This window comes from Penicillium longicatenatum, assembly GCF_028827895.1.
Source record: "Penicillium longicatenatum strain IBT 33135 chromosome Unknown contig_2_segment0_segment0, whole genome shotgun sequence".
Taxonomy (NCBI): domain Eukaryota; kingdom Fungi; phylum Ascomycota; class Eurotiomycetes; order Eurotiales; family Aspergillaceae; genus Penicillium; species Penicillium longicatenatum.
The window spans coordinates 3161688-3188958 of record NW_026643120.1 but is presented as its reverse complement, the minus strand read 5'-3'; the positions used below and the strand labels follow the sequence as shown (position 1 = coordinate 3188958).

The window sequence follows — 27271 nt, the reverse complement described above, 5'->3', positions numbered from 1 at the left end:
ATAATCGCCCAAATGTAAAGTATTCAGAAGTCAAGACCGCAAATGTATGTACCCTTTCAACGCCAAAAACCCAAGTCATCAATCATCAAGGGCCCACTTCTATCCGCCCCTCTTTTGGTCCATGGCACCCTGTTGAAGGTGATCCAATACGCTTTTCAAATACAACACTTTTTCCATCTCGAGCTGACAAACTTAAGCTCCCTGGATCGCCTCGGCGGCCTTTGCCTTGAGACGCTCATTGCGCTTCATACGCCACCCAGCACCCCACCTCATCTCAACCATCAATAACGGAACCATGGCCAAAGTAAGACCAGCCAGCAAAACAAAACAGAACAGCGAGCCAATGGCATCAATGATCGGCGTGACGAGAGCGACACCACCCGCACCGATCAAGCACCGCATCAGATTATTGACCGCAGTAGCACTAGCACTGGCTCCCGGGTAGAGATCAATGATCAGAGCACTGTTGATAGTAAAGATAGCAGTAGCGCAATAGGCGATAATATACTGCAGAATAATCGGGACAGCGAGGTGTGTACGGAGCGAGACACCATAGACAGCCGTACACACAACAAACAAGGCCGTGATCCACCAGGTGTTCCGCATACGAGCATACTCGATGGGAAAGTCGGCGTGTGTCTTGGTGGTAATCCGGGTATCGAGAGGCAGATTGTTCTGTCGGCAGTAATCACGCTCCGTGCGCTTGTGGTTGTAATCCATTAGGTAGCCGATAGTGTAAGAGCCAGACATGCAGCCAAAGCCGTTGCCCAGGAAGGTCAAGCCAACCTCCAAGGTGTTCAGACCGTAGGTTTCTTCGAAGAGTTGCGAGGTAGAGGATGTGACCATTGACCAGACGGTGTACACGATCGCACCGAAGAAGAGGGTGATGAAGACGTCCTTCTCACCGAGGAAAGTAAGGGGAGCCAAGACGGTCTTCCAGGTAACCTTTTTCTTCTCCCCAATAGGCTTTGCGTTTTCATTAACGTCGGGCTGGCCGGTGAGGTAGTAAATGTAGGGCTTATGAAGGCCGTGAAGAGGGACAGTGCCATTGCCAGCAATGGAACGGAGAGTCTCGGGCAGGAAGCACATGATCGAGAACAAGCTGATAGCGGCCAGGATAGTAAGGAACCAGAAGATAGATCTATAGCCCAGGTACTGAGACAACACTCCACCGAAAACAGGGCCAACACCTTGGCCCAGCATTCGTACTGATGAGATCTAGTCAGATACCAAGTTTGATGGGAAGATAATTGGAATGACTAACCTCCTCCAAAGATTCCTACAAGACTTCCTCTCTCGGCTGATGTGGTGATGTCCCCGATTACACCTGCACCGATTGAGATGGTCGCTGCACTGCCTGCAGCTTGTAGTGCTCGGAAAGCCATCAACTCTCCATAGTTTGTAGACACTGCCAACGCAATGTTCGCAATCATATAGACAATGAATGTTCCAATGAAGATGCCTCGTCGACCAATGGCATCGGAGAAGGAACCCCAGAAGCTGGGGGCGAGTCCTTGCACAATCATGTATACGGTAACAGTCAAGGTAGTTAAAGACATTGAGACATCCAGTTCCTAACTGACGTAAGCATTGGTTGTCGTGAATATCCAGAGCCCGAGAACTGACCTTTGATATAGTTCCAAGAGCGGGAAAGTAAATGTTGGACGAGAGCGGGGAGAAGATCGCAGCTAATGAGACGATGCAGACCATCTGTAATTTGCGGGAGCGAGTGAAGACATGGTATGGCGGTGGCGGAGGGTCTTGTTTCTCAAGATTGAAGGAGTTTGAAGAGGTGGAGGAGGTAGGCGATGGAAGGTTCTTATCATCTTGGGCGTATAGATTAGGGGACAAAGTAGGGCTGCTGGAACTGCTGCTGGAGTGAATAGAACGCTCAGTGACGACGGCGTTCTTTTTGAACTCCTCTGAGTTCAAAGACATTATGTATAGTGGAAGTGAACACGTCTGATCTTAGAGTGCATAAGTCAAATAATATAGTAAATATAGACAGGGAGAAACAGGAGAATCAGGATTTCAACTCTAGACTACTCCCTCCAGACCGGTAGGGCACGGAGCCTTATGTATCTGGATGTCAGGACCAAGCCCCCCTAAAGCCAAAAATCGAAAATATCAGGTCTATGCGCTTGAGGGAACTCAAGACCATGTGCTCCACTGTGGGTATGGCCCAGGAGACTTTTGTCCCCCCGTCACCCTTGGCAGTTCAGTGGCGTTGAGCCGACGAAAAGAGCAGGACGGGTGTTGCTCAATTCGTGATAGATGGATCATGATCAGCGGTAGCTGTGGATATCTTTGTTTGTTGCACCAAATGGACCCTGGCCAATATTGAAGACTAGTTTCTGGAATGCATACTATCTCCAGTCTAAGCCCCGATCGCTGGCGTGGCCCCGTTAAAGACCAATGTTTGCACGACGTACAGTATGTGGATTTAGAACTCGTGAGACAAATTCAAGACCCTTACGAAGTTCGTCATGGGGAATTCCTCCAGGCTTTCCACGCGTCCTGTAGAAATTGGCATGATCGGCATGGCAAATGACAGCACGTAATGAAATCAATTTGATTGTCTAAAAATTACCCCAATTCTGCTCTGATTAATCACCATTGACTTTTTCAAGGTCCCGCGGTTCTGCAGCTTGAGGATGCATGATAAGGAAGCGAATCCTATAGGCCAACGAGCAGGTAAAAAGCGCAGTCTTGGCAAGCCTGGAAGTCCGACATCTTCCATATGGGCTTCCGAACACCTTGGTTGGTGGTCCAGGTTTCCATTCCCATGACGATCGTAAGGCACCGAGGCAGGTTAATGCCGAGCATCACCACTACCAGCGTCATGAGAGTCAGGGGAGAACTATTTGATTTACACGCCAGCTGAATACGTATTTCTCCTGAACTTGGTCTGTGGTGTCTAGTATAAGGGATAGAACGGCTCCTTGCTGGGTTACCAGATGAAGATCCAATCGGCGTTGGGAAAGGGGACCACATCTATGACACCATTACAGATAAGCGAGAGAGAATCAGTAAGCTAATGCGACCAATGCAGCTGCAATTCATCAAGCCCAAACATCATCAGAGTGGAGCGTCAAGGGACAAGAATGCGCCTTCATCCTCTCAGGGACAAGGTTCACGCTAGACGGGTATGATCGACAATCGAACGGCCTTTAGGACGCCAGTGCGCAATGGTCCCAATCCTCAGCCGTCGATCGGACCCACTTATCCTCATCCCCCCTTGGCACTGCTGACGACAGGGGGGCTTTTGTGACCGCCGCTGCATTAGGTCTCTATTTTCTTTGTTTATGCATGACTCTATGACATCCGGGCCCTCGAAATGTGGGTGGAAGCCAGGGCCGGAGACTAGAGATTCAGGTTCCGCGCCCAGGACGCCGAGCGGAGCAGCCAAGAATTGGCATGCTTTTCTGTGCCAAGTCGGAGTTTTCCATCTGGTCAATGTGGTCGGAAAGTTTTCTCGCATTTCGGGTTGAACCTAAGGACAGGGCTGATGCGAGAATTATGTTTGCAAGGCTGCAGTTTCTCTTATCAGCAACGATACTCCAACCGGATTGCGTTCGGAGCCAAGAAATGACAAGGATCAGATCTTACTCACACCATCGCACTTCAATCAGTCCCGAGCGCGGCCCCGATGAAATCCCGACTCGGCTAGCCGACTGCATGATAGTGCAGAGTTGGCCCATGAGTACCCGATACTCTTCGTTCTGGACTCTTGGGTTGCAACAATATTAAGTTTGGTGTAGATCATCGCCCAATCGTTGATTTCCCGTGGCTCCATCATAGACAGAAGTCTGGGTCTTCTCGAATCGTCTCCACTATGTTCTCGTCCTTTGGTCTTTCCGGCGTCATCCTCGGCACATCTGACGGATGAATATCTATGCACGTTGCTACCCAAAATTCCTTGGCATGGATTAGTGATCAAGTTAGACTTCAAATCATGGTTTTTTCACACAATTGTCTCGGGGCCGAGTTCCTAGATTAGTTCCGGAGTGTTCCTTGGTCATTCTACACGCTCTGCAGAGTCTACCTAGTAAGCTGCATAAGATATCCATGTCCGTAGCTATTAGTGGAGTGGTTAATCCTTCGCCATCAAAGCGCTGCAATACGAAACAATAGTGTGCAGTTGGTCCACTATCTACTTAGCACAGCCCCAGGCCTCCTTATTCCCTTATCCATCCCAATGACGCCATTGGACCACTAGGAAATTGAAAAAGGTAATCAGTGGCTTCGGATTTGTGACCAGTACCCGGTCGGCGTCAGAATTAGTGTTGCCTAGAAAACACGAAGAAGCAATGGCTGATACAGAGTGGCTGGTTTCATCCCGACGCATAGACCAGCAGTTGCGAAGATCTTGGAGCCCCTGGACTTTGTGGGTACCTGAGGTCCCGAGCTCCCCCCCCTTATAAGGACACTAGAGGATGTGTATTCAATAAAATGGCCAAAATGCCCTAAAATGCCGTAGGTTGACACGCAATCCCCATAATCAACCAACGATTCACCTGGGCCCACTCCAGATATCCGGTCCCCAGTCTCTAGGTCATCGAAGACAGCGGTGTGCAGCATACGTGGAGTATGGACGGATGGTACTCCGTATGTATGAATTCCCAGGGTTCTCTTATCAGGACCATTTTTTAGAATGGGCTCTTGGGGCTCTTGGCAGAGGAAACGGGTCTCTCCGAACGGTGGAGCGCTGATTTTCATCCCGCACATGGGTCAAGACCCTACAAGGCTTCGCTGATCGTCAACTGCGGATTCCACAGTGGATCTTACCATTACCACAGGTCATGTTGCTATATTTTGATATCGATTGCAAGCTTGGAGGAGCTCTGAAAGATGATACAATGCCAAGCCCTTGGTCTCGAACTTGCGTCGTTAGCTCCGTGCGGGAATTTGCGATGTGTCGTGCTTGGCATTTTCTCCTCCTGATTGATTGTTACTTAGGGGGACTTTTGATTTGCCGCTCTTGGCAACAGAATCCTGATGATCAGATGCTATCAGAGTCGCATGGGTATTCGATTGGCCGTCTTGGCTGGGCGGAGCCTTGGCCTGAGGAGAGTTCACCAGAACATCGTCGTGATCGAGATGCAAATCCATTGCATCATATTGAACATTCCACAAGAACGGGTCGGATATGTTCCTGTGACCTCCACAGGAAAACAAGATACAAGGCAAAAAGAAACAGGATGAACACAATACATACACAGTCGCCTCGATTGCAAAATAGGACCGCATTCCATGAGGACGATGTTAATGGGTAAACGTTTACCGCCAGACACACAAGGCATTCGACAATGCAGCTTCAATTGGTCCCATGCGCTGACATACTTTCCGCCAATACCAAGACTCTTCATATGCAGTGCAACCCTGGAAAAGAGAAAGATGAGACGACATCAACCTTGGAAGTGAACTTCCGGGAGTTGCCTGCATGTTGAGCCGCTTGGCAACGTAGTAGATCGTCTGCAGTTTACATTTTTCCTTCTTCCAAGGTCCTGGAAATGATGCCGTCCATGCGAACGGTTGGATCCAGACTCGCTCGGGATGAAGGGAGATTGATGTTGTGGCCCACGCCTGCTAAGGCCCCAGATGGGTATCAATTTGCGAACGATGCAAAGGGGTCTATGTACTTTTAAATCATAATGCACACGGGCTCTAAGCGAGCTTCTGTTCTCATTTCCGTCCGCGGCCTCCTCCCCTTCCTCTTCCTCGCCCACCTCGTCCGCCTCTACCTCCTCGGCCTCCTCTGTCGTTTCGGCTCCTAATACTTTGCACAGTATGCAAATCTTGCTTGCTTAGGTTCAAGGTACCACCGGAAAACTTTCCGATAGAAGACCCTCCAATGCCCCGTTCTCTTCGTGCTGAACTCGACTTGGTAACCTTGGAAGGCTTCTCGAGGATAATTCCGTTCTCCTTGGCCTCCAGTCGTCGCTTAGCGTCCTTCGAAGCGGCTTTAGATTTGATACCCCTGCGATGCGCATCGGGCATTTTTTGGTCGTAAAGAGACGTCTTTGCACCAAGAGATTGCATGCGCAAATCGAGAGCCTTTAATCGGTTCTTGCCGGTGGGTGCGAGATCCGACGCATCCTCAAGGAGATGAGATTCCCGGAGGAGACGTTGTAATGCAAGATCGTGCTTGAAATTGTCCTTGTCCTCTTCTTCCTCTTCCTTCGTAACTGGTTCTGCTGTCTTCGTTGGCGCATCTGCCAATGTCGGTGGTCTCGAATTCTACCATGGTGTTAACGATGCCGCAAAAACGCGATTATGCTGTAGCACGTACCATAAACGCTTTGCGAGCTTTCTTATCCATCAGATCATCTGTCCTTTTGGCATCCTTGTGTTCAACAATCTCCACTTCGTAACTCTCCTCGTCGCTGTCCTCCTCTTCTCCAGATAGGCCATCCCAGTCAGAGCCTTCTGCATCTGATAACTCCTCATCATCATCTTCGCCCTCGTCTTCCTCGGGATCGGTGTCTGGCTTGGAAGGTTCAATAGGCTCGAATTGCGCCTCGAAATATTTGCGGAAGATGTCTTGCGCGTTATCTGCCGGTGGAGGGCTAACCTCCTTGATTTTTGTGGATCGCGACACAACAGCGGTGTCTCGCTTGCGTTTTCCGGCCGTTGGGGGCATGATTATAAATTGTAATAGGGTGAATGGAAGGTTGCCAGTTTCTCCAATGTCGAAGTTTTTTTTTGACGGACCAAGCTCTGGATCACGTGCGATAACCCGATATCGACAAGCCCCTCACGATCCAACTGACGGATGATAAATTCGTCTGTTTTTCTTTTTTTTTTTTTTTTTTTTTGGTTTTTTGGGGTTTTTTTCCTCTTTATGGCAGTTGTTGATTGCTTCAAATCCTGTGTTAAGTGTATTTGAGCAAGATTGGGCATATTGAGAGTAGGTATCTTAAAGCCTTTGTGTTGCTAAAACTAACTACCTAATACAGTACATATATATATTCAACCTATGGACAGGCTATCCATGCTAAGGTGCCTACGAGAAGCACAACCCTGGCGACTATTAAACGCTAAAAAGGAAAATCAACAAATAATACTATTTCGATGTGAGCTTAACGTTTTGTGGTATTATCCGACCAAAACCCGGAATATATTGTACCCTAGGAACCTTATTGTTTCAAGGTTCCGAATGCTTGATCCACGCTGACGTAGACGGACGTTCATATTTTTGGGAAGGTGACTTCGAGACCGGCGAAGTAGTTAGCTAGGTGGACAACTCGGCAATTATTTTCTAGGCAGGCGCTCCTGATCAAGGATGTAGCAAATGACAAATTAGTGGCAAGGGAATGGTTGATTCCAGATATTTTGGCGCAGTGCGACGTTGACTGGAACAAGACCTATTGACAGCAGTAGACAAATTGATTCCGAATATTGACTTAGACATTAGCTAAGAGGTTTCATTTCTGTCTCTTCCCAGAGGAAAGGAATAAATGAGATGTATAGTTGACATTCTGTAGAAACGTGCAGTACCCTTTCCGGAAGCGGCTTAGGGGCTCAGGCAGCTCCGCCCGCCAACCTCCGTGATCTTCGACTCTTCATCCCCCATCCACTCCCTTCGATATCCCCGCTGTTCACCAATCCTGCGCCTACGTATTGGACGCATTTAGCGCCCTTTCACCACTTTCTCCAAACATAATTCTACTCAACTCAAGATGAAGCCCGTCGTGTCGGCGTTGAACGCCTGGTCGTGGTAAGGTCTTCCATCTTTGAACATGGCTCTTAGCCTCGGCCTCTGCCCAGACTCTAACAATGCTTTGCTCAATAGTGTTGTGATCTCCGTTTTTGCTATTGTTATTCTCTCTGTTCTGGGATCTCTATACGGCGTACGTTCGACTTGACCCTCCCCATTGCCAGCCAGACTTTGCGTCATCGTGCGGCCTGTTGGCTCATCGATACCAAACCACATACTCTAATTGACTGGAACGAGGTTGCTGACATGATCAATACTACTATAGAGCAACAACCACGCATTCACCGGATCCGAGGGAGAGCCTGAAGATGGCCCTGCAGTCGCTGCTTCTATTTACGTCGCTGTGCTAGTCTACGCCGTACGTCACCCTTCTGGAGCAAATATTCCCGAAAAACATCAGACTATGAACTTCGGAACTAACACGTTGGTGTTTCACAGGGATTCTTTGTTTTCTGTGGCTTCCAGGCCTACCTTCATATGCGCGTAAGCCGCGGCGGCGCCATATCACTTTAAATCACAAAATATCTCCACAATATCTCTTACTTGGTGTCTCTGATTGGTATGCATTTGGGTTTCATATTTCGGTCTTTCTTGGGAATACACGCTTAGGTTGGAGGGGCGGGAAAGATCTGAAACAGATCAGCGGACTCCATCTGTCTGGGCCATCACCGGTTGGGCCGACGGAGTCCGCACGCACATCTGTGCTAGAAAGCGAATTGCAATCGAGCTTTTTTCAAGGAGTCTATTTGCTGGGCTGGTCTCCCGGACTCCTTTGAGATGGTATACGGATGGCTTTTTGGTGCGAGGCGTGTTTGTACATAGATCATTCGGAATTACCTGTTTCTTGACCCCATTGACTCTCGCGCATTTGGCGATCATAGACATTTCAATCATTGCTCATAATTATTGACAAGAACCACCTTTGGAGTAAAACCCCGACGCCAGTTATATGCAAACGTAAACCCCATCACCAATCAGGGGCTGATTTACTCATCCTCCCAAGGGTCCAACATCTTGGACATGTAAGGACCATCCAGAGTGTAGCCAAGGCGGGCGTAGTAGCTGCGAACACCAACGCCAGAGATAACACTAATCTTGCGGCTGCCATGTTCCTCCCGCGCAATGCGCTCCGCCTCTTCCATGAGCAGTGTACCGAAACCGCGGTGCTGGAATTTGCGGGCATCACGCCCGTGAAGTGGCACCGCAGATCCGTAAACGTGGAGTTCCCGGACAATGCTAGTCTGCTGGCCAGTGAACTCCGGGCGGAAAGTATGGGTATCGCTGCACTTGCGCAAACGAAGGAGACCAATAAGAATATCTTGCTTCGGATCCTCATAAGCCAAGAAAGTTTCCCAGCCACCGTTGGCAGCGTAATCACGACGAATCAACTCGATCTGTGAGGGGCGGATCTTGTTCTTAACTTCATTGATACCGACCTCACGAGTTCGAACATCACGGCAAGTCGTTCCGAAATCCTTCATTCGTGCCAGCGCTAGTTCGCGCAGGTTACCGTTCTCGACACCGGAAGTGACGAGCGGCATGGGGATATCACGCTGGACACGGTAGATACGAGTCCACGGGGGTACCAACGCCATAATGCGAGCCACCAGGTCAATCAGGGCATTGGGCGTGTAGTTCTTATAACGACCCGTTCGCCACAGCTCATAAAGACCGGTACCCCGAATGACGAGGGTGGGGTAGATTTTCAGGCCATCGGTACGGAAGTCAGGGTTTTCAAAGTATTCCTGGAACTGGAACAGATCGCGCTCCATACCCACGTTAGGCAAGTCAGGCATCATGTGGCTGACAACCTTGAAGCCGGCATCCTTAGAAAGCTTAAACGTCTCAGCGACGGCCGCAACCGTGTGGCCACGGTTGGTATCGCGCGCAACATCCTCATACAGACTCTGCACACCAATCTCTAGACGTGTGCATCCGTACTGAAGCATGCTGCTCAAGTGGGTATCGAGGCAGTAATCGGGCCGAGTCTCGATTGTGATACCCACACACTTGATGTTGCTCATTTCGCCCGCCTGCACGGCCTCATCAACATTGTCGGTTTGGTATCCACTCAGTGCATTGTGAAGTTGAGAAATGAATGAATCGCGATAATCGACGGGCAAGGACATGAATGTTCCACCCATAATGATGTATTCCACCTTGTCCACGCTGTGTCCCAGAGCCTTGATCTGATCGACTCGTCCTCGGGCCTGCTCAAAGGGATCGTATCGAGCGCGAATCGCGCGCATGGATGTCGGCTCATATCCAGTGTAAGATTGTGTAGAGTATTCAAAATCGGAATCGGGACCACCGGGACAGTAAACACAGATGTTACCGGTATAAGCGATATGGGGGCATCGGTGGGGCTTGCACATCACGGCAACGACGGCGATACCAGACGAAGTACCTGGAGAGGAGTCAGTTCAAGGTCCACCCTTCCCAGCAGCGATCCACGTACGAATTGGCTTCGCAATCAGCTTCGGCAAAATGTATTTTTTGTAATGTTCTGGCACGGCCGCAATGATGGCCGTAAGTGGCGGCTGGGTCGCCAGGTGATGTTTCTTCGAGACCTGGCCCCGCAGCTTGTTCAGGTTGATATCTTTCTTGGGGATCGAAGAGTCTCTCTGCGACTCATACTCCTGGATGAGCGCATTGGCAATATCAGAGCACGCTCGCATGTATCGCTCATTCTCTGGAACCAGCTTAGCGTTCTTTCTTGCCGTGTTTTTCGACGCCTGCGGCATCGTCACCGTCATGGTGGCCATGGTAAAAGATCTTCACCGGCAGCGATGATGATTATCTTTGTTAATGACACGAGCCCACAGAAGTGGAAACCAAGGTAGTTTGGTGGTGGTGGGGGTGACGATTAGATAGAAAAAAAGTTGATGGCCGAGGCAGCGCTCCGAAACTGACCAGCCGGGTCCGCTTAAGTAAAGGTTTGTCCCGAACGAAAACTCCCGGGCGCGCATCCCGATTCCTTGCTCTAACTCACCTCCCGAGTCAACCTCTGTTTTCCCCCTTTAACCCTCTCCTCTCCTATCCCTCTCCTCCATCACATTGCAGTCATGCAGGCCTTCTGCCGTAACACCTTCTCGGCTGCTCGTAGCGTCGCTGGCCAGCAGCGCCGGTCCTACGCCAACGCCAGCTCTGCGTATGCCAGCACCGTGAACAACCTGAAGATCAACAAGGACACCCGAGTCCTCTTCCAGGGTTTCACCGGAAAGCAGGGAACGTGAGTTTTCCTTTCTGATATGCCTCTGACTTCGCGATACTAACGTATGCTTTGTTGAACAGCTTCCACGCCGAGCAGGCCATCGCCTACGGTATTTCTCCCTCGCGTCGCGATCGCAAAAAAAGGACACGAGCTCACTCCACATAGGCACCAACGTCGTCGGTGGTACCAACCCCAAGAAGGCTGGCTCTCTTCACCTTGACCTCCCCGTCTTCGCCAATGTCTCCGAGGCTGTGAAGGAGACCGGTGCTACCGCTACCGCCATTTTCGTCCCGTATGAATCCATCATTGAACCCAAGACCGACAGAACAATGAACTGACTACCTCTAGCCCTCCTCTGGCCGCCGCTGGTATCGAGGAGGCCATCGCTGCCGAGGTCCCCTTGGCTGTCTGGTACGTGTCTGGAATTTTTGGAGCTCCTGAACTTTTTTTTTCTTTTTTTACTGACCGTTTACTCCTGATAGCATTACTGAGGGTATTCCCCAGCATGGTACGAGCTACTCCGATATCTACTCATTTCAAGTTCACTGACTTATTGCTATACTAGACATGGTCCGCATCACCGATATCCTGAAGACCCAGAACAAGACCCGTCTGGTCGGCCCGAACTGCCCCGGTATCATCGCTCCCGTAAGTGTGACCTTCCGCTCCTTCCGACGTCATATGCGATATTTATATTAGTTATAGGGACAATGCAAGATCGGTATCATGCCCGGCTTCATCCACAAGCGCGGCCGTGTCGGTATTGTCTCCCGTTCCGGTACCCTCACCTACGAGGCTGTCAACCAGACCACCCAGGCCGGCCTTGGTCAGTCTCTCGTTGTCGGTATCGGCGGTGACCCCTTCTCCGGCACCAACTTCATCGACTGCTTGAAGATCTTCCTTGAGGACCCCGAGACCGACGGTATCATCATGATCGGTGAGATTGGTGGTTCCGCCGAGGAGGACGCCGCCGAGTTCTTCAAGGCCAACAACATCCACAACAAGCCCGCTGTTTCCTTCATCGCCGGTATCTCCGCTCCTCCCGGCCGTCGCATGGGTCACGCCGGTGCCATCGTCAGCGGTGGTAAGGGTGGTGCTGACTCCAAGATCTCCGCTCTCGAGGATGCCGGTGTCATTGTCGAGCGCAGCCCTGCCTCCCTTGGCAAGGCCCTGCTTGCTGAGTTCGTCAAGCGCGACCTCGTCTAAATTGGTCAATGCTTGTGACGTGTAATGCTCTTTGGTGTCCTGGTGAGAAGGCTGGGAATCCGAGGTATATCCATCTATGGTGGTATTTGGCGGTTCATACCATGCCGTGACTGTATTCTTTTCTCCTTTGTGTGTTAGAGACCCTTGAAGAGTAATTAGTTTCTTGTACTTTTTACTTATGATTGTGCATTTGTAATTGGTATTTAACTGCATTTTCCCTCTTGATCAATCCAGCCATCCAGATGGGTTCCGAACTTGGCCAACTCAGTGGCTATAAGCCCACCCATTGTATATCTAGATGGGTTGGCACTCGTACAGAGCTTACCAGATCACTGTGTACATGCCAAGTGGTCTCCCGGTGAAGTGCTGCCCTGAAGACTGCCGAATTGATTGTAGTTAATTGCTCGTAACCTGCTCGGACAAGAAGTTGATATCGTGGAATCATCATCGCAAAGAAAAAAGCTTTACTATGATAGCCTTAGGACAAGTACGAGTCAAGATTCACCCCAAGCGACCCGATTTATTGAAATCTCCTTAAAGCGTCAACGATATCTTCTGTTCCAATAACGTCACAGAACTCCCCATCAAGACTGGCCACAGAAACCTTGTGAATAATATCAGAATCAAATCCACCCTTGCCAAAGGTAGCAGTTGCATCAGACACAAGAACAATCCGTCCCTTATCCACAGGTACATCCTTGACATGGGTACCATCAGACTTGATCTTTACAGGTTCCCCACCATGTAAGCGATCCACAACACCCAGATTAGCCGCCATGCGAACAGTGGTAGAGACGCAGTGATCAGTTGTCAACCCAGCGATAATAAGCTGCCGGAATCCCTTCTCACGCAGATGCGCTTCAAGATTGGTTCCAATGAAAGAAGAGTTAACCGATTTCCAAAAAATAGGCTCCGAGCCGTCAGAGGCTGGGGTAGCAAAGTCCAGCGGACGAATTCCGTCTGTAGACGGGTGTAGCGGACTTCCAGGCGTCACGGAAGAATGGAAGATATGAATCACTTCCAGCAGAGTAGATGACGAAGATCGTGCGGTTCGGAATGCAGATAGGAGAGCCTGGAGATTGACCTCATAACGTGGATTGGAGCGGGTGGTTCCCCAGTGAGAAATTGTTTCTGGAGCGCAGAAGCCGACTTGGTTGTCGATAAGGATGAGAGCCGTTGGAAGGCTCAGTTTGAGAGGTTGTGACATTTTGGAGATATTTTCCTTTGAATGTAGATGAACAGAAGGTCGGGGAATTCTCAGTGGTTTTATACACACGGGATTGGATGAGTCACGCAGTGGGTTTAATCAACTAACTAGCTATGTTAGCTATCAATTAACTCAATTGGTTAGGAATTGATAAGCCTCGATGCTTTTCCGTTGTCATGCACACTTTCCAATTAATTAAAGGTTTGATAATTTCTTCTAATAAGATAATCTTTGTCTAATGCAGAGTCAGTTCTCTACTTCATTCCCTGCAGCGTTGCTTTTATGTGACATCTTGGCGACAGTTGACCACTCATGTTTGAAAATAGATGTATGATAGAACATGGCACCAGTCAGAGAGCCATTAATGGCAACGTACTTATTCCCAGATCCACCACTTCGCGCGATGAGTGCAATCATCTCGGTAGTCACCAAAGCAAATCGATGAAGTTCGAGATCTCATACTAAATTGGAACATCTCGTTTGTCTCTATGCTTTTTCATATTCTACATTATATAGCTGTGAGTCCTCCAGGGCTTGCTGCCATGTCACCTGACCATGTATCCGGGTGGTTTGTATGGATATTTCCCAGACTGTAGGCTACAGACACAAAGCTAGACTAAGGAATGATAGTATAAGTACTCTACTAAAGCGCGAGAACTATTGTCGGATTTGTAGATCGATGTTTAATCAAAATCCCGATATCCATGTGCCTCTCCAGTTCCCGCGCCACACTATTCGTCCTTCACATTTGATGTAACCGTTTGGCCATAATTATCCGGGGCAGCATGGTTGCAAGGGATCCCAGAGTCATTCACGTCGAGGATATTTGTACACTGATAGACTTCATGTGGAAGATCGGTGTCATAAAGCGGCAATCCCAACGTACTGTTCACAGACTGAAGATCGATGTCCTCAAACTTAATTCCCGGACAAGGGTGTACATCAGAGCAATAGATCGATGCCGCAATATTATACCGAGACGTTCCCTTGATATTGGACCATGTGATATCTTCAATAGCCATCTTGGACGTATTGCAGCTCTGCCCACTTTCAGAGTAAATGCACTGAGAGATTTGAATCGGCAAAGCAACGTTGGTCAACTCAAATTTCCGGTAGGTGATGTTCTTGATGAGACCACTGCCACCGCCTCCACTGTCGCCGTTGGAGCTGCTATCATCGGATTCGCCCTGCCATGTCTTGATAAAGGCTCCCTCCATGCAATTCAAACATCGGATGTCTTCAAAGGTGACATTCTCGACATAATCGGGCATTGTAGGGTATTGTCCAACAGATCCAATCGTCATACCATAATTCCCATGACAAGTCACATTCCGGACTAATAAATTCGTAGTATTACCCTTGGCTGCCACACAGTCATCCTGATTGGTGATGTCGGCATTTTCGACGAGTAAAGCGTCACTATTCCACGAATCGTAGCCATCGGTGTTAACGGTGCCCCATTCATCGTTACTCGTAGCATTCACATAGAGATTCGTGATGGATACGTTCTTGCTGTACGACACGAATGTCGCCCAAAACTGTGGCTGAATGACGCGTAGACCATCTACAAGCAGATTTTGAGAGTTGATGAATGTAATGCTGATAGGCCGACCTGGCTGATTGCTTTGATTGCGGTTCTCTGTGTACCATGCCTGGCCATTTCCATTGTACCAGCCACCCTCGCCTCGAAAGGTGACGTTGGTTCCGCCGAACAGCCAAGCCGTGGACTGGTTCTGGAATACCACGGAATAAGAGTGATTAAGCCAGTATGAAATATTGTCAGAAAAGAGCAGCTCGCCTTGTAGTGACACGTCGCAATTCGCCAAATTGGTTGTGTTTAGAACCGAGTTGATGTTGAAGGTATGGTTGGAAAAGACAACTTGACCATCAGATCCACAAGTCTCGAAGGCTTTGTGAATGGAGGGAGCATCGTCAACCGGTAAACCATGGTGCTTGAGCGACTCAGGATAAAGACGACAGATATTTCCTTCTTCATGTACAACGTATGCAGTTCCCAGAGTAGCCAGTGTGACCGAGCCGAGAAAGGACCAAAGTCGCATGATGAAGTAAAAGCTGCGTCGAAAGCGTTCTTGTTCGGTCAACTCTTCTCACCTCGGATCTGGTCCAGTGAAGGGAGACCATCCGTCAAATATTCGATCTTTGAGCAGTGATGAAACCCCCACAATATACCCCACAACATTGGAAAGGTTACATTCCCCAGGTACATGCCCACCTTTCGTTTCTGTACATCGTTTCTCCCACCAATGAGGAACACCCATTGATTTGTCAGGAATTGGCTCGGGGCACAAGGTCTAAGCGTGGAAAGCAATAAGATGAGGGGGAGCGACGATCTTGACTTTCAATATCGGTTCGGTCTTTCTTGAACCGAATGCTCCGCGTACTGAGTTCCTCCTGGGCTGTCCCTCGGTCCATTGAAGGTGGAAGTCCCGTGAGAGAAGACCGCCTAGTCCTAAAAGAGTATCTAGCTCGTCCACTTGGTGCCAAGCATTTTTCATTGGATCTTGATTTAGATCGCGGCAACAAAAGGGGCTCTTGTCCGCTGATTTTGGCGAACGTAGGCTATTCTCCACAATTAATCCTGGTATATTTTGAGAGCTGCCTGGATCCCGAGAGTCATGAAATTGAACACGGGGGGCTAACATAGCGGCACTAACGCAGTCCCTACCTCTTTGGGAGATGTGGGTAAGTCAACTGCTGGAAACTGGGTATATAAGGCCCAAAGGAGAGACTCAATTCTGGAATTCCTTCCATAACTATCCTTCTCTGACATTGACTCGCAGTGATGTTGGCTCTCAAAGGTGTCTTTACCTTGATCTTGGTCCTCGCTTCGTCTCATCGAGCGTATTCGTCCTGTGAGCCAGAGATATCTTATCCAGCTCCAGTATATAATTCAAATACTCTGAAGAGCACTTTCAAAGTGATTGAAAATAGCCTCAATAGGCTGATCAAAGCTGGTGATTACGATGGAAGTTCCTTTTCATTGGAGATCTCCTCCCCGAACCAGACTCTATACACCAAATACCACTACGACAAGTCTCTGGGGGGAAGCCCAATCAACAGTTCCTCGACATATCGGATTGCCAGCAATACGAAGCTTTTTACTGCGCTGGGAGTCTTGAAGCAAGAGGCTGCAGGAAAACTTGGGCTTGACGACGAGGTGATCAAGTATATCCCGGAGCTTCTCAATGGAACAAGCAAGATAACCTGGAAGGGTATCACAATTCGATCTTTGTTGGCTCACCTGAGTGGCCTCCCGGACAACTATGGTGATGAAGATCTGCTCCTTATGCTCTCCGATCCATCTGCAATTGGACTCCCTCCATTAGATACAGAAGAGGAAAATAAGCTGCCAAAATGCGGTGCTTACAGCGGGTGGACAGTGGCCTGTACAGACGCAGGTATGCAAACACCTTTATCCCGTTGCTGATTCATAAGCTAATAGGCTATTTTAAGATCTCGACGAGAATCTTCACAACGTGAACTCGGTGTTCCCGTCCCAAAAAGAAACCTCCTATAGCAATATTGGATTTGACCTTCTTGGCCAAGTTTTGGCGAAGGTAACCAATATGAAGTATGAAGACTACATCAAGGAGGCGATTTTCAGACCTCTTGGCATGCACGAGACATCCTTCACTGTTCCTGCAACTTCAGTTGCTGCTAGCGCTGGTTCAGATTCTGACTGGGGCGTGGACGAAGGAACCGATAACCCGTGAGTCCGCTTCATTCCCTATGGCTATCTCAAGTCCTAATGAGTTGTATAGGAGTGCTGGAATCTACAGCTCCTCTTCGGATATGATAAAATTCCTTCGCTGGGTCCTCAAGAACCATGAGAAAATTACTCCATCACTCAACTGGTTCCAGCCTGCAGCTTGGAATTCTGGATCCCACTCGCTTTTTGGGTATCCGTGGGAGATTTTCCGAACTACTTCAATCTTGCCAAACACGAAACGCCCCGTCACATTCTACACAAAGGGCGGAGGTCTCACGGACTACTATACCTACAGCTTTATCATCCCACAGTACGACCTTGTGGTTTTCATGGGCGTGGCCGGAGACTTGTCTGCATTGAACACAGTATTCACCGACGTTCTGAACCCGCTCGTCATCGCAGCCGAGTATGAAGCGCAATCTCAGTTGAAAAATTCATACGGAGGAGTTTATACTTCGACTGAATCGACCTTGAACTCTTCGATTACTCTCACTCAGACCCAGTCACGGTCTCTGTATATTTCCTCATGGATCTCCAACTCCACGGATGTCCTGGCAAATCTGATCCCCTTTGTGTCCTCAACAGCTGGCACGAGTGGAGACATGTATTTCCAACTCCTTCCTACCTTTCAAACACGGCGCACGCATGACGGTCAAATTGGCGAAGTGTGGCGGCTCATCAATGTAATTGATGATTCCGAAGACCCTACAAATTCTACAACCGTCTGGAATGACTATTGCGTGGCAAACATTGATCCGTTTTCCTACGGGTCAATTCCTCTGAACGAGCTCGTGTTCTGGAGAAATTCCAGTGATAACAGGTCCACGGTGGAATCTGTGACGCTTTCGGCATTTAAGGTTAATTTGCTTCGAAACTGATATTCTCTCCAAAGTGTATAGACGGAAGGAGATGAAGAGCTGAGTCATATGTAAGATAGAAGCTCTTAGCTAGGGTAGGAGTGGGCGCCTAGGCGAGGAATTTGTGTACAAGTATGTAGAAATACAATTATAGACAAATATGTGGAAAATTAGCACATGAAGATCAAATGCATCCTGTTGATTATTGTTCAGTTAGCATTTAAGAGAATAAGTAAGATAGCTGTAACACTCACCAGTTTTTGTCGTTGTCTGGCGAAAGAGGTGCTTGGCGCATGGCATTCATTCCAGTGATAGTCCTCAAGACACTAATCTGCCTGTCAATATAGATTTGCAAGTCCTCCGAGCCATGTGGAGATGCACTGGCTAGGCTCAGTGGCCATATAAGCGAGCGAGCCCACGCAGAAAACTGCAAGGAGTTGCTTGAGTTATTGACCCAAGTATCTGGTCTCAAAAACTCCGGCACACTGGCGCAGATCTCAACTGCCGTTTGCCGAGAAACTTGAGATGTCTCATTAAGGGACCTACATAGCATCTCCTCGATACCTCTTGCTACCGCAAGGTTATGAGATAGATAAGCAAAGATGCTCGTATTCAGTAGGTTGACAAGAAAAAGCCGTGTCATTCGCAGCGTGTTCCAAGTCTGAGCAACTCGAAAACTGCTGAAGCTGTGGACTGGAGGGCGATATTCACTTTGACTGAAACCAATATTTTGGCTGTCCGTGATATCACAAAAAGCAAATTGGTCGGGGCTCGACTGGGGCATTAGTTCCAATAAAGACTGTACATCCTTCTCCAGTTCTTGTAATTTCGTAATGTAGAGTAGTGAGATTGCAGATTCGTTAAATTGCGTATTCAGCAGAGCAAGTCGATCAAGAACTTCCCAAAAGTCTGCCGCTTGGGAGCTCTGATATATCCATGAGGCTGAATACAACAATTGAAGCTGAGGAGGCAAAGACAGACGGCGTTGTAAACAATCTATCTGTACAACCGAAATGATATGGTGGAGAAGTCCCTGACCGGCAGGATCCTGAAATATTGTAGAAGGCGAGCATGATTCTAATATTGCCAAAATCCCGTGGATGTGCTTGGACCAGATGTTTTGTGCGTCACGGTACGACTCCGAGGAAATGACGGCAAATAAAGCCAATAATAAGACCGACGCCACCGTCTCCGGAGTAGCGGACTGTGACCTTTGTAGGGCTGTCATCGTGTGCTGCAAACCCAACCCATATCTCTCCTGGGCTAAAATTCGCAAATCCCCTCGGCGCTGCTCGTTGGCCATATACCCAAGAGCAACGGCTTCGAAACTCGCCTCCAGTGAAGCAGGTCGCCCATGAGGCAAATACAGAGTGGGTAACCACTCAAGGTAGGTACCGCCGGCATAAGCGGTTGTGAACAGGTTAATCGCACGCACAGAAGGAGGATCCACCAGTAATTGCATGTGTGGTGAGGGTGTTGATTGCCGGGGAGTGCTGACCCCTGAGGATGATTTCAAGTCGCGTGACTTGGCTTTTCGTGTTACAGTGACAGTCTCATCGTAGAACATGAGGTCGATCTCCTTGCGGTAGCCAGTACATACTGCACTCACATTGATACACTGTGAACATGCTGGGTGACGACGATCGCACTGATCTTGGATTAGGAGACCCGCCGAACCAAACATTTGTGGCCGAGGCTTACTTTGATTCTCCTTTCGCGACAGAGTGAGCAAGCCGTGCTTCGTTTCCCTCGGAACACCATGATGAAACACGGACCTCAATTCCGATGTCCCTCAATGTTGACAAGCTGCTCATTGACTGGGAAGTCAACATGTGGCTCGGGAAGGCATAAGGCAAAAAGTGGGGGCCAAGGAATCGCGAGTTTCTGATATCTGGATGCCTTAATTGTAGACCGAATCAGACCCACCTGCGAGCGTTCACTTCACGTTTCAGTGAGAGATGGATTTTCAAGCCTGTGATGTGTACGCAAAGTACGTCATCATCGGCACTGTGAAAATTTGGTTATACTCCCGCAACCTTCAATCAGTAGTGATCGACATCTCGCGGCACTTGCGGCAGTTTACGCCTGATAAACCATGAGCCTAATGTCGGGTCGTTCTTAACTGGGAAGACACAGTCCCCGAATGCTCCACTGCCGCGTAACTCGTCCCCTGATGCTCATTTCTCGGCTTTTCCGGATCGTCTCTTCACCAAGTCATATTGACTGAAATTATCGCATGCGACAATTGGCCTCAGAATCCCTATTCATAATGAATATCGACCTGCGCTTGGCTAGAATATCTCACACAAAACGATAGAGAGACCAGAGAAAACCCGAGGTTTACCCGTGTTCTTCTATCCAGCTCCGATGTATGTAAGTGTATGTCGATGCATCATATATACCTCTGTGGAGCATGGCCGCATAAGCAATCTTGGCATATCCCACTTGCCAGGGTTTGAGGGTTTCAATCTCCCTAGAGAGGCTTAGTCTAGGCTGCTCAGATAGATCCATGACGATCAGGTCTATTGCCATTATTTATTGGAAAGACTGCGTGTTTTCCGCTTGTTATTTCCTTGTCTTCATCATTTTCATTCCTTTCCTTCATACTTTGAAAACAATCTTTGAAGCATGAAGATCCATTCACTTTCCTTTCTTTCGCTTTGTATAAGCTCTGCAGTTGCCCTTCGTGATAACGCGAGCACTGGCCTTCTATCCACGGGCGATGGTGTGTTTCTACAATCATTCATTGGGGATACATCCTACTAACATTATTCTAGTCTCCCTTGGTGACTGGCAACCGGCTTACAAAAAGGCTGTTGCATTTGTGTCTAAGTTGAACACCACCGAGAAAATCAAACTTATCACCGGAAATGATGCCGAAGCCACGGATGGCTCGCACTTCACTGCCCTCGAATTCATGGACGGAGATATGGGTCTGCAAGACTATTTCTACGTCTCTGCCTTTAGCCTGGCGTCTGCAATTAGTATGACATGGGATAAAGATGCCATCTATGAACAGGCTAAAGCTGTTGGGACTGAGTTCTACAACAAGGGTATCCAAGTCATCGACGGTCCAACATCTCAGCCCTTGGGCCGCACCGTTTGGGGTGGGCGCTTGGTCGAGACTATGGGGTCTGACCCGTACTTGAACGGTATTGCAACAGGCCTGACTGCCAAAGGATATAAAGATGTTGGAATCATTAGTGGTATTAAGGTATGTACTCGCCACGACAGTCAATGGTGACACCGATACACTTGGCATATACTAATGCTACGCAGCATTTCATCTTGAACGAGCAAGAGACAAACCGTACCGCTTCAATGGGCCAGATGGGCCAAGGAAGCTCTGGGGCTCCTTATTCGTCCAATGTAGACTCCAAGACCTTCCATGAGACATACCTCTGGTCGTTCTACGACGGTGTTCACTCGGGCCTTGGTGGTGTCATGTGCGCAATGACCAAGGTCAACGGAACTCTGTCGTGCGAGTCCTCCTCGCTTCTTCTTGACACTCTCAAAACGGAGCTCGGTTTCCCAGGCCTTGTCTTTCCAGATACCAATGGCCAGGAGCATGCTCTCGCTTCCGCAGTCAGTGGACTTGACTACAGTTCATCTACAATTTGGTCTAGCTCCAACATCAACGGCTTCCTTGAGAACAACACGATGTCTGAAGCTCGTCTGAACGACATGGCAGTTCGCAACCTTATGGGATACTACCACGTTGGCCTCGACAACGGAAAACAGCGCTCCACTGCAGATGAAGACGCCTACCTTGATGTTCGTGCCAACCACTCTAAGCTCATTCGCGCCCACGGCGCCAAGTCCATGGTTCTCCTTAAGAACACAGACAACGCCTTACCGCTCAAGAAACCTCATAAGATGGCCATCTTTGGAGCTCATGCACGAGCCCCGATTGCCGGTCCTAACATGGCATTCAGTGTTATGGGATCTGGGCCAACCTACGACGGACATCTTGCATCAGGCTCCGGATCTGGCCAGGGATCTTTGCCATACTTGATCACCCCTGAGGTTGCATTGACACTCAAGGCTAGCCAGGACGGAACCATGCTTCGCTGGGTTGCAAATGACACATATTCTTCTTCGGGTGGTTCTACGCTGGTCATGCAGGGATCCGACAGTACTTCCGTCACCCCTTCGATTAGCAACTACGCCGAGAACATGGACGTCTGTCTCGTTTTCCTCAACGCACTGGCTGGTGAAGGTGCTGACCGCACTGAGCTTACCAACGCCGACCAAGACAGTCTTGTGAAGGAGGTCGCTGAGAACTGCGCGAACACTGTAGTCGTCATCAACACCGTCGGAGCCCGCCTTGTTGATGAGTGGATCGAGAACGAAAACGTCACTGCAGTGCTGTACGGCAGCCTTCTTGGAGAAGAGTCCGGCTACTCGATCGTTGATGTTCTGTATGGAGATGTTAATCCCAGCGGACGATTGATCTACACAATCGCCAAGAACGCCTCGGACTACAACGTGGATATTTGCTACACCGCGAACTGCAACTTCACCGAAGGCAACTACATCGACTACCGCTACTTCGATGCCTACAATGTGACACCCCGCTACGAGTTTGGCTACGGTCTCTCTTACACCAACTTCACCTACTCATCTCTGAACATTGACTCACCGTCATCGCTCTCGCGCTATCCCACCGGCAAGCTTGCCGTCGGTGGCTACGAGGATCTCTGGGACAATGTCGCAAACGTGAGTGCTGTGATTACGAACTCTGGTACTATTCGCGGTGCAGATGTGCCTCAACTGTATATCAAGTACCCCGCATCCGCAAAGCAGCCTCTTCGCCAGCTCCGTGGGTTCGAGAATGTGAACATTGCTGCAGGCAAACAGACGCAGGTAGAATTCGGCTTGCGCCGCCGCGATATCTCTCACTGGGATGTGGCGGCTCAGAAATGGGCTGTTGCCCCTGGCACATACACGGTGTATGTCGGAGCCAGCTCGCGGGATCTGCGATTGCATGGAAGCTTCCGCGTTGAGACAAAAGCTTGAGTCTAGATGACTTTTGCATCACGGGGTTGTCAACTGAGACGACAGCCTACTTCGCATTTAGATATTTCTTATGATTTACAATATAGACCAATCATATCCGCAGCGCGCGGCCTTGATGATTTCTTTGGAACAATTCCTTTCCCAATTAATCCGCCAATCCAGTCCCTTATATTTTCGATCTATGAGCTTCATCTAGTTCCTGTCTCGGGTAATGAGTTCGAGTTTCTTGTTCTCAACGCTCAGTTTCCTTTTCTTTGTTTACTCTTTCCTTTCTAAACTAGTTCCGTCTGACCTCATCCCGACCGTTGTTGTCTCAGCCATACTCTTTGGCCGCCTAATCTCTATCCCGAACACCTATTTCCAACGATAAAAGAGTCATGTGAAGGAACACAAGGATCAAGGCCATGAGAGCTTAGGCTGCACGATTGGGGCGTCCAGCGAAATTGTCTCACATCCCCACTTGGGTTGCCGAACTCGATCACATCAGAGTACATCCCTTGGCCAAGTGGGGTACAAGTGGGATGATCAGCGTAAATGCGGAGACATGAGTGGTTCGCATGAGCATCCTCATCTGCAAGAAGCATTGCTTATGTCAATCATTGTCTTAGGGATTGCCCTGATTTCCGGGATTCCATGAGGTATTTTGCCTTTCCACCACACGTCCCGTGCAGCTACCTGATCTAAAAATCGCATCCACGGTCGCCGGCGAACTAGTGTACCCAAGCATTGGACGGCCTAAGCAAAGCAACATCCGATTCACCCGTGGAGAGGAAAATCCTGTGGTCAACTCCATCGCCAAGAAGTTTGTTTTGAACAAAACGTCACTGGGTTCTTGGCTCCCCTATAAAGCGGGCGCTTTTCTGCTCCATCAACAAAAGTTTCATTCCTTACACACTATCAAATTACCTAGCAAAGCTCTTTCCAACTCATTAACAGAACACCAATTTACTATAATATGAAGCTCCTCGCCTCTCTCGCTCTGTTGGCGGCTACTGCCCTAGCCAGCCCCTTGAGTTCTCGTCAATCAAAGGAGTTCAAGCTCAAGACTACTGGCTCGACAAAGCCGGAGTTCAATGACCTTTACCTCTACTCCTACCACACTGGCGCCGGTCTGAGTGACGGAGTTTTGGACAGTAATGCTACCGTGGCACCCAAATTTTCGCTGAATGGCACCAATGCCTATGCTGATCTGGGAACTGATTACCCTTGGGGCATGACGGTCGCTGGTGACACCAACTATGCTGGTAGGTGTTGATCCGAATATTCCTCATCGTCAACCGCTGTTCTAATTGTCTCTATAGCATGGGAGCCAGTCACCATCAATGCAGGAGGCGGCGAAACAGGATTCGCGATCAGCAATGGCAACTTTGTTTGGTCCACAGATGAGGGCTTTGCCGGTTGGCTCGGTGAGTTCCATTTTTATTGGTACACAGTACTACCTTGGGTTCAAACTAACCCTGTTCCAGTCTGCCCCTGGTACCATAATGCGCCGCAGCTGTTCGGCCTCATCTCATATTACGACCCTGTTATCCCTTCAAGCTGCAGCAAGGTCACCCTGAAGCCTGTTTATTGAAGGGAAAAGAAGAAGACTGAGGGGATACTACGGTACAAGTAACGCTAATAGATAAAGACCCGGTTTAAAACCACGTGTGAAAGTTATGTGACACCAGTTCGTGAATTTAATCATTGTATCATTGCTTTTATCATCTATCATGAAAATGGGAGAATTCTTATGAAGCCGCAACAACATTCGGCATCTCCTCGTAGTATCGTTTATCCATGCCGGCCTCCAAGCGGGCTTCTTCGTTAAATGGTCCACGGAGGGGTCCACGGAAATGTTTTCTGACGTTGGAGCGGAAGACCTGCACCGGGTCTGTTCCTTCTTGATTACAGATCCAGGTCAGCCATCGGTGGCCCGTAGTCACATGTGTGATTTCGTCATGGTGAATGACCTCGAGCGCTTCAACGCTCTCGCTGTCGCCAGAGAGACGGAACTTCTGGATAGTCATTGGGTTGACGTCCAAACCTCTAGCCTCGTGGACCAGAGCGATGATGCTTATACGGGCGCGAAGATCATATGCTGTTTCCTGAGCGGACAACCATAGACTGTGATGAACGGGGAGGGCGCCGAAGTGAGAGCCCATTTCTTCAAGACGGGTGCGCAGGAGGGAGAAGTGTTTCGCCTCATCGCTCGCAACCTTGAGCCAGTCATGGAAATAGGCCCGTGGTAATTGCTCTGAGGTTTTCTCGGCCTGGAATGTAGCGAAGCGCACGCAAATATCAATCGCCAGATCAATCGCCCATAGCTCAATATTGGCTAGCGCATGGAGCATGGCAATCCGGCTCTTCAATGTACCTCCTCGCCCTGTCCTCGGCATGGCGCCGGGGTTGACGGTGAGCATCTTCTCGCGGGGCGGCTGGTCGGGTGCAGCCACGGTGCCTCTTCCAAGTTCCATGGGTGAGGAAGAGGCCTCTCTCTCAGTGAAGATAGTGAAAAGGTGCGTGGTCAATTCAATCTTGTGCTCAGGGTGAGCGGTATTCAGAATATGAACCGCCCAGTCGCATAATGTCGCATTGTCATCCAAGTAGCGAGCCATTCCGGAATTCTCCTGCTTAGCTGCTGGTGTCTCTGATGGTCGCGCATTTTTCAATTTGACTTTCTCGCTAACGGGCTCGATCTTGGCGAGTTCCACACGTAAACCATCTTCAACGGGGAAATCTAACATGACATTTTCCCCGCGCACGTCAATCGGGTATGTGCATGCTTTGATACCCACACTCGACTCTCCAGTCTCCACGTTAAAATCATATGCGTGCCAAGGACAACTGGCCACATATGCTGAATCCTCAATATCAATCAGAGAGTCTGCCATCGGCCCACCCGCATGAGGGCATTCCGCCTCCATGGCGTAATAGGACCATCCTTCCTTCTCGTTGGGTTTTGAGCTGTTCGGGTCGATCGACGGCAGGCGAAACAGCACCAGCCGTTTTCCCGTGGACATATGAATTACATATCTTGCCTGGACGAAGCCTGTCAGAGGCCCACAGTTGATTATCATTTTGAAGATGGATAGTTGCGCTGGGCTCTGAGAGAAGAGGTTCGCCTGATGCCAATTTTTTGAAGGATCACGTGGAATGCGGGACCAATAAACTTTTCAAGCGGGAATAAGTGGGGCCATTGTTTCCCCTTAGCATCATACCATATGGGGATTAATCGCCACTGCATATGGAGTCATCGGTCTGGAATACCTCGTTGGACATGTTAAACATTTTAGCAAAAATTAGAGCATGATAGAATACAAATTAATATTATAGCTACCCAACTTACAGACAATCATCAATGATTTCAATCCTGGCTTCGGGGTAGCACCAACCACTAGGCATTTGAAATCCATTCGGGTTGTCTATTTTACTTCAATCCAGCATTTCACTTCAACCGAACTTTCTGCCGAGAAAAAGACCAACTGATCCCTTAGTGAACCTTGCCCCTTTCTCCATCTAAACGACCTCATGGTTCCGTAGATTATCTATCGTGGCTTCCTCAGACCACCAAATGTTCTCGATTCAATTTATCAGCATTATCTTAAATGCCTCTCCAAATGTTATGAGGCCTCGTTCAATTTGTCGATTCAAACAGAGTCTGTTCCGGCTTTGCGGTGGAAGTTTGATGTGTTTAGAATGGAGGAAGAAGAAGTTGTTGCTAGGTGAAGACCAAGTAAGAAAGATCAGGAAAGAACCTCAGCAATCAGTCTCATAGATGATCGTAATGCATTTTGGTGTATCTTCGGATTCCCGAGTTACGGCCAGGTTCAGATGCATGCTCCGTGAGGACATCCATTGAGGCTGAGTTGGAAGAGCGTCAGGTGATATATTACAGAAAGAGACAAATACAAAAGGATAGCGCATATAGTCGACATCAAATAGGAGCCTTGGATATCGAGCCTGATCGGTGGTGAGCAGGAATATGTATTTCAATAGACTTGCTTCCGAAAATCAATTGCCAGAAACTGGAAGGCACAAGTCCCAAGAGAGACACAGGTTTCAAGAAGCAAAAGTGACGAAAAACAACGGAAAAGGCTAGTAGAAGATGCTCAAATCGTGAGGAATATGCCATCAAAGATGTTCAGGCTGCCACTGGTGTGCAAATGATTAAGGTTATGGGTCTAAGTCAAAGGAGGCAATGGTGACTAATCGAACACTAAGCCTATATCAGTTAGTGGATATAGTTTTCCCTGATCTGGTAAACCGACACCACGAAAATGCCGCCCATTTCAAAGGACAAGATTTTACTATCCGTGTTATGTATGCAGATATGCGC

At 48.9% G+C, this 27271-nt stretch overlaps 13 protein-coding genes across 13 annotated transcripts; 5 read left to right on the top strand and 8 right to left on the bottom strand.

Annotated features, from left to right (window-relative positions):
• Positions 1-192: 192 nt before the first annotated feature.
• N7484_003706 (uncharacterized protein) lies at positions 193-1938 on the bottom strand (the record flags this gene model as incomplete). Its single annotated transcript, XM_057114126.1, has 3 exons — positions 193-1208; positions 1265-1574; positions 1627-1938. 3 exons carry the CDS (start codon positions 1936-1938, stop codon positions 193-195), a joined length of 1638 nt encoding a protein of 545 aa, XP_056974266.1.
• Positions 1939-4890: 2952 nt separating this feature from the next.
• N7484_003705 (uncharacterized protein) lies at positions 4891-5112 on the bottom strand (the record flags this gene model as incomplete). Its single annotated transcript, XM_057114125.1, has 1 exon — positions 4891-5112. One exon carries the CDS (start codon positions 5110-5112, stop codon positions 4891-4893), a length of 222 nt encoding a protein of 73 aa, XP_056974265.1.
• A 573-nt stretch (positions 5113-5685) lies between these two features.
• N7484_003704 (uncharacterized protein) lies at positions 5686-6643 on the bottom strand (the record flags this gene model as incomplete). The annotated part of the gene is made up of 2 exons (XM_057114124.1): positions 5686-6240; positions 6293-6643. 2 exons carry the CDS (start codon positions 6641-6643, stop codon positions 5686-5688), a joined length of 906 nt encoding a protein of 301 aa, XP_056974264.1.
• Positions 6644-7637: 994 nt separating this feature from the next.
• On the top strand, positions 7638-8233 carry N7484_003703 (uncharacterized protein; the record flags this gene model as incomplete). Its single annotated transcript, XM_057114123.1, has 4 exons — positions 7638-7720; positions 7796-7853; positions 7986-8078; positions 8159-8233. Coding segments are annotated over 4 exons (309 nt in total), but the record flags the coding sequence as incomplete, so codon positions are not given.
• A 473-nt stretch (positions 8234-8706) lies between these two features.
• On the bottom strand, positions 8707-10485 carry N7484_003702 (Elongator subunit ELP3; the record flags this gene model as incomplete). Its single annotated transcript, XM_057114122.1, has 2 exons — positions 8707-10127; positions 10179-10485. 2 exons carry the CDS (start codon positions 10483-10485, stop codon positions 8707-8709), a joined length of 1728 nt encoding a protein of 575 aa, XP_056974262.1.
• A 300-nt stretch (positions 10486-10785) lies between these two features.
• N7484_003701 (succinate--CoA ligase (GDP-forming) subunit alpha) lies at positions 10786-12140 on the top strand (the record flags this gene model as incomplete). Its single annotated transcript, XM_057114121.1, has 7 exons — positions 10786-10952; positions 11015-11043; positions 11100-11226; positions 11283-11345; positions 11417-11442; positions 11500-11582; positions 11640-12140. 7 exons carry the CDS (start codon positions 10786-10788, stop codon positions 12138-12140), a joined length of 996 nt encoding a protein of 331 aa, XP_056974261.1.
• Positions 12141-12660: 520 nt separating this feature from the next.
• N7484_003700 (putative isochorismatase family hydrolase) lies at positions 12661-13347 on the bottom strand (the record flags this gene model as incomplete). The annotated part of the gene is made up of 1 exon (XM_057114120.1): positions 12661-13347. One exon carries the CDS (start codon positions 13345-13347, stop codon positions 12661-12663), a length of 687 nt encoding a protein of 228 aa, XP_056974260.1.
• Positions 13348-14078: 731 nt separating this feature from the next.
• Positions 14079-15407, bottom strand: N7484_003699 (uncharacterized protein; the record flags this gene model as incomplete). Its single annotated transcript, XM_057114119.1, has 1 exon — positions 14079-15407. The coding sequence occupies one exon, from the start codon at positions 15405-15407 to the stop codon at positions 14079-14081; it is 1329 nt and encodes a 442-aa protein (XP_056974259.1).
• A 743-nt stretch (positions 15408-16150) lies between these two features.
• Positions 16151-18009, top strand: N7484_003698 (serine hydrolase domain-containing protein; the record flags this gene model as incomplete). The annotated part of the gene is made up of 4 exons (XM_057114118.1): positions 16151-16766; positions 16822-17077; positions 17130-17934; positions 17977-18009. 4 exons carry the CDS (start codon positions 16151-16153, stop codon positions 18007-18009), a joined length of 1710 nt encoding a protein of 569 aa, XP_056974258.1.
• Positions 18010-18104: 95 nt separating this feature from the next.
• N7484_003697 (uncharacterized protein) lies at positions 18105-19618 on the bottom strand (the record flags this gene model as incomplete). The annotated part of the gene is made up of 2 exons (XM_057114117.1): positions 18105-18129; positions 18189-19618. 2 exons carry the CDS (start codon positions 19616-19618, stop codon positions 18105-18107), a joined length of 1455 nt encoding a protein of 484 aa, XP_056974257.1.
• A 944-nt stretch (positions 19619-20562) lies between these two features.
• On the top strand, positions 20563-22953 carry N7484_003696 (glycoside hydrolase family 3 protein; the record flags this gene model as incomplete). The annotated part of the gene is made up of 3 exons (XM_057114116.1): positions 20563-20659; positions 20712-21148; positions 21214-22953. 3 exons carry the CDS (start codon positions 20563-20565, stop codon positions 22951-22953), a joined length of 2274 nt encoding a protein of 757 aa, XP_056974256.1.
• A 955-nt stretch (positions 22954-23908) lies between these two features.
• On the top strand, positions 23909-24526 carry N7484_003695 (uncharacterized protein; the record flags this gene model as incomplete). The annotated part of the gene is made up of 3 exons (XM_057114115.1): positions 23909-24197; positions 24255-24359; positions 24420-24526. 3 exons carry the CDS (start codon positions 23909-23911, stop codon positions 24524-24526), a joined length of 501 nt encoding a protein of 166 aa, XP_056974255.1.
• Positions 24527-24683: 157 nt separating this feature from the next.
• On the bottom strand, positions 24684-26012 carry N7484_003694 (Rieske [2Fe-2S] domain protein; the record flags this gene model as incomplete). Its single annotated transcript, XM_057114114.1, has 1 exon — positions 24684-26012. One exon carries the CDS (start codon positions 26010-26012, stop codon positions 24684-24686), a length of 1329 nt encoding a protein of 442 aa, XP_056974254.1.
• Between the last annotated feature and the right edge of the window lie 1259 nt (positions 26013-27271).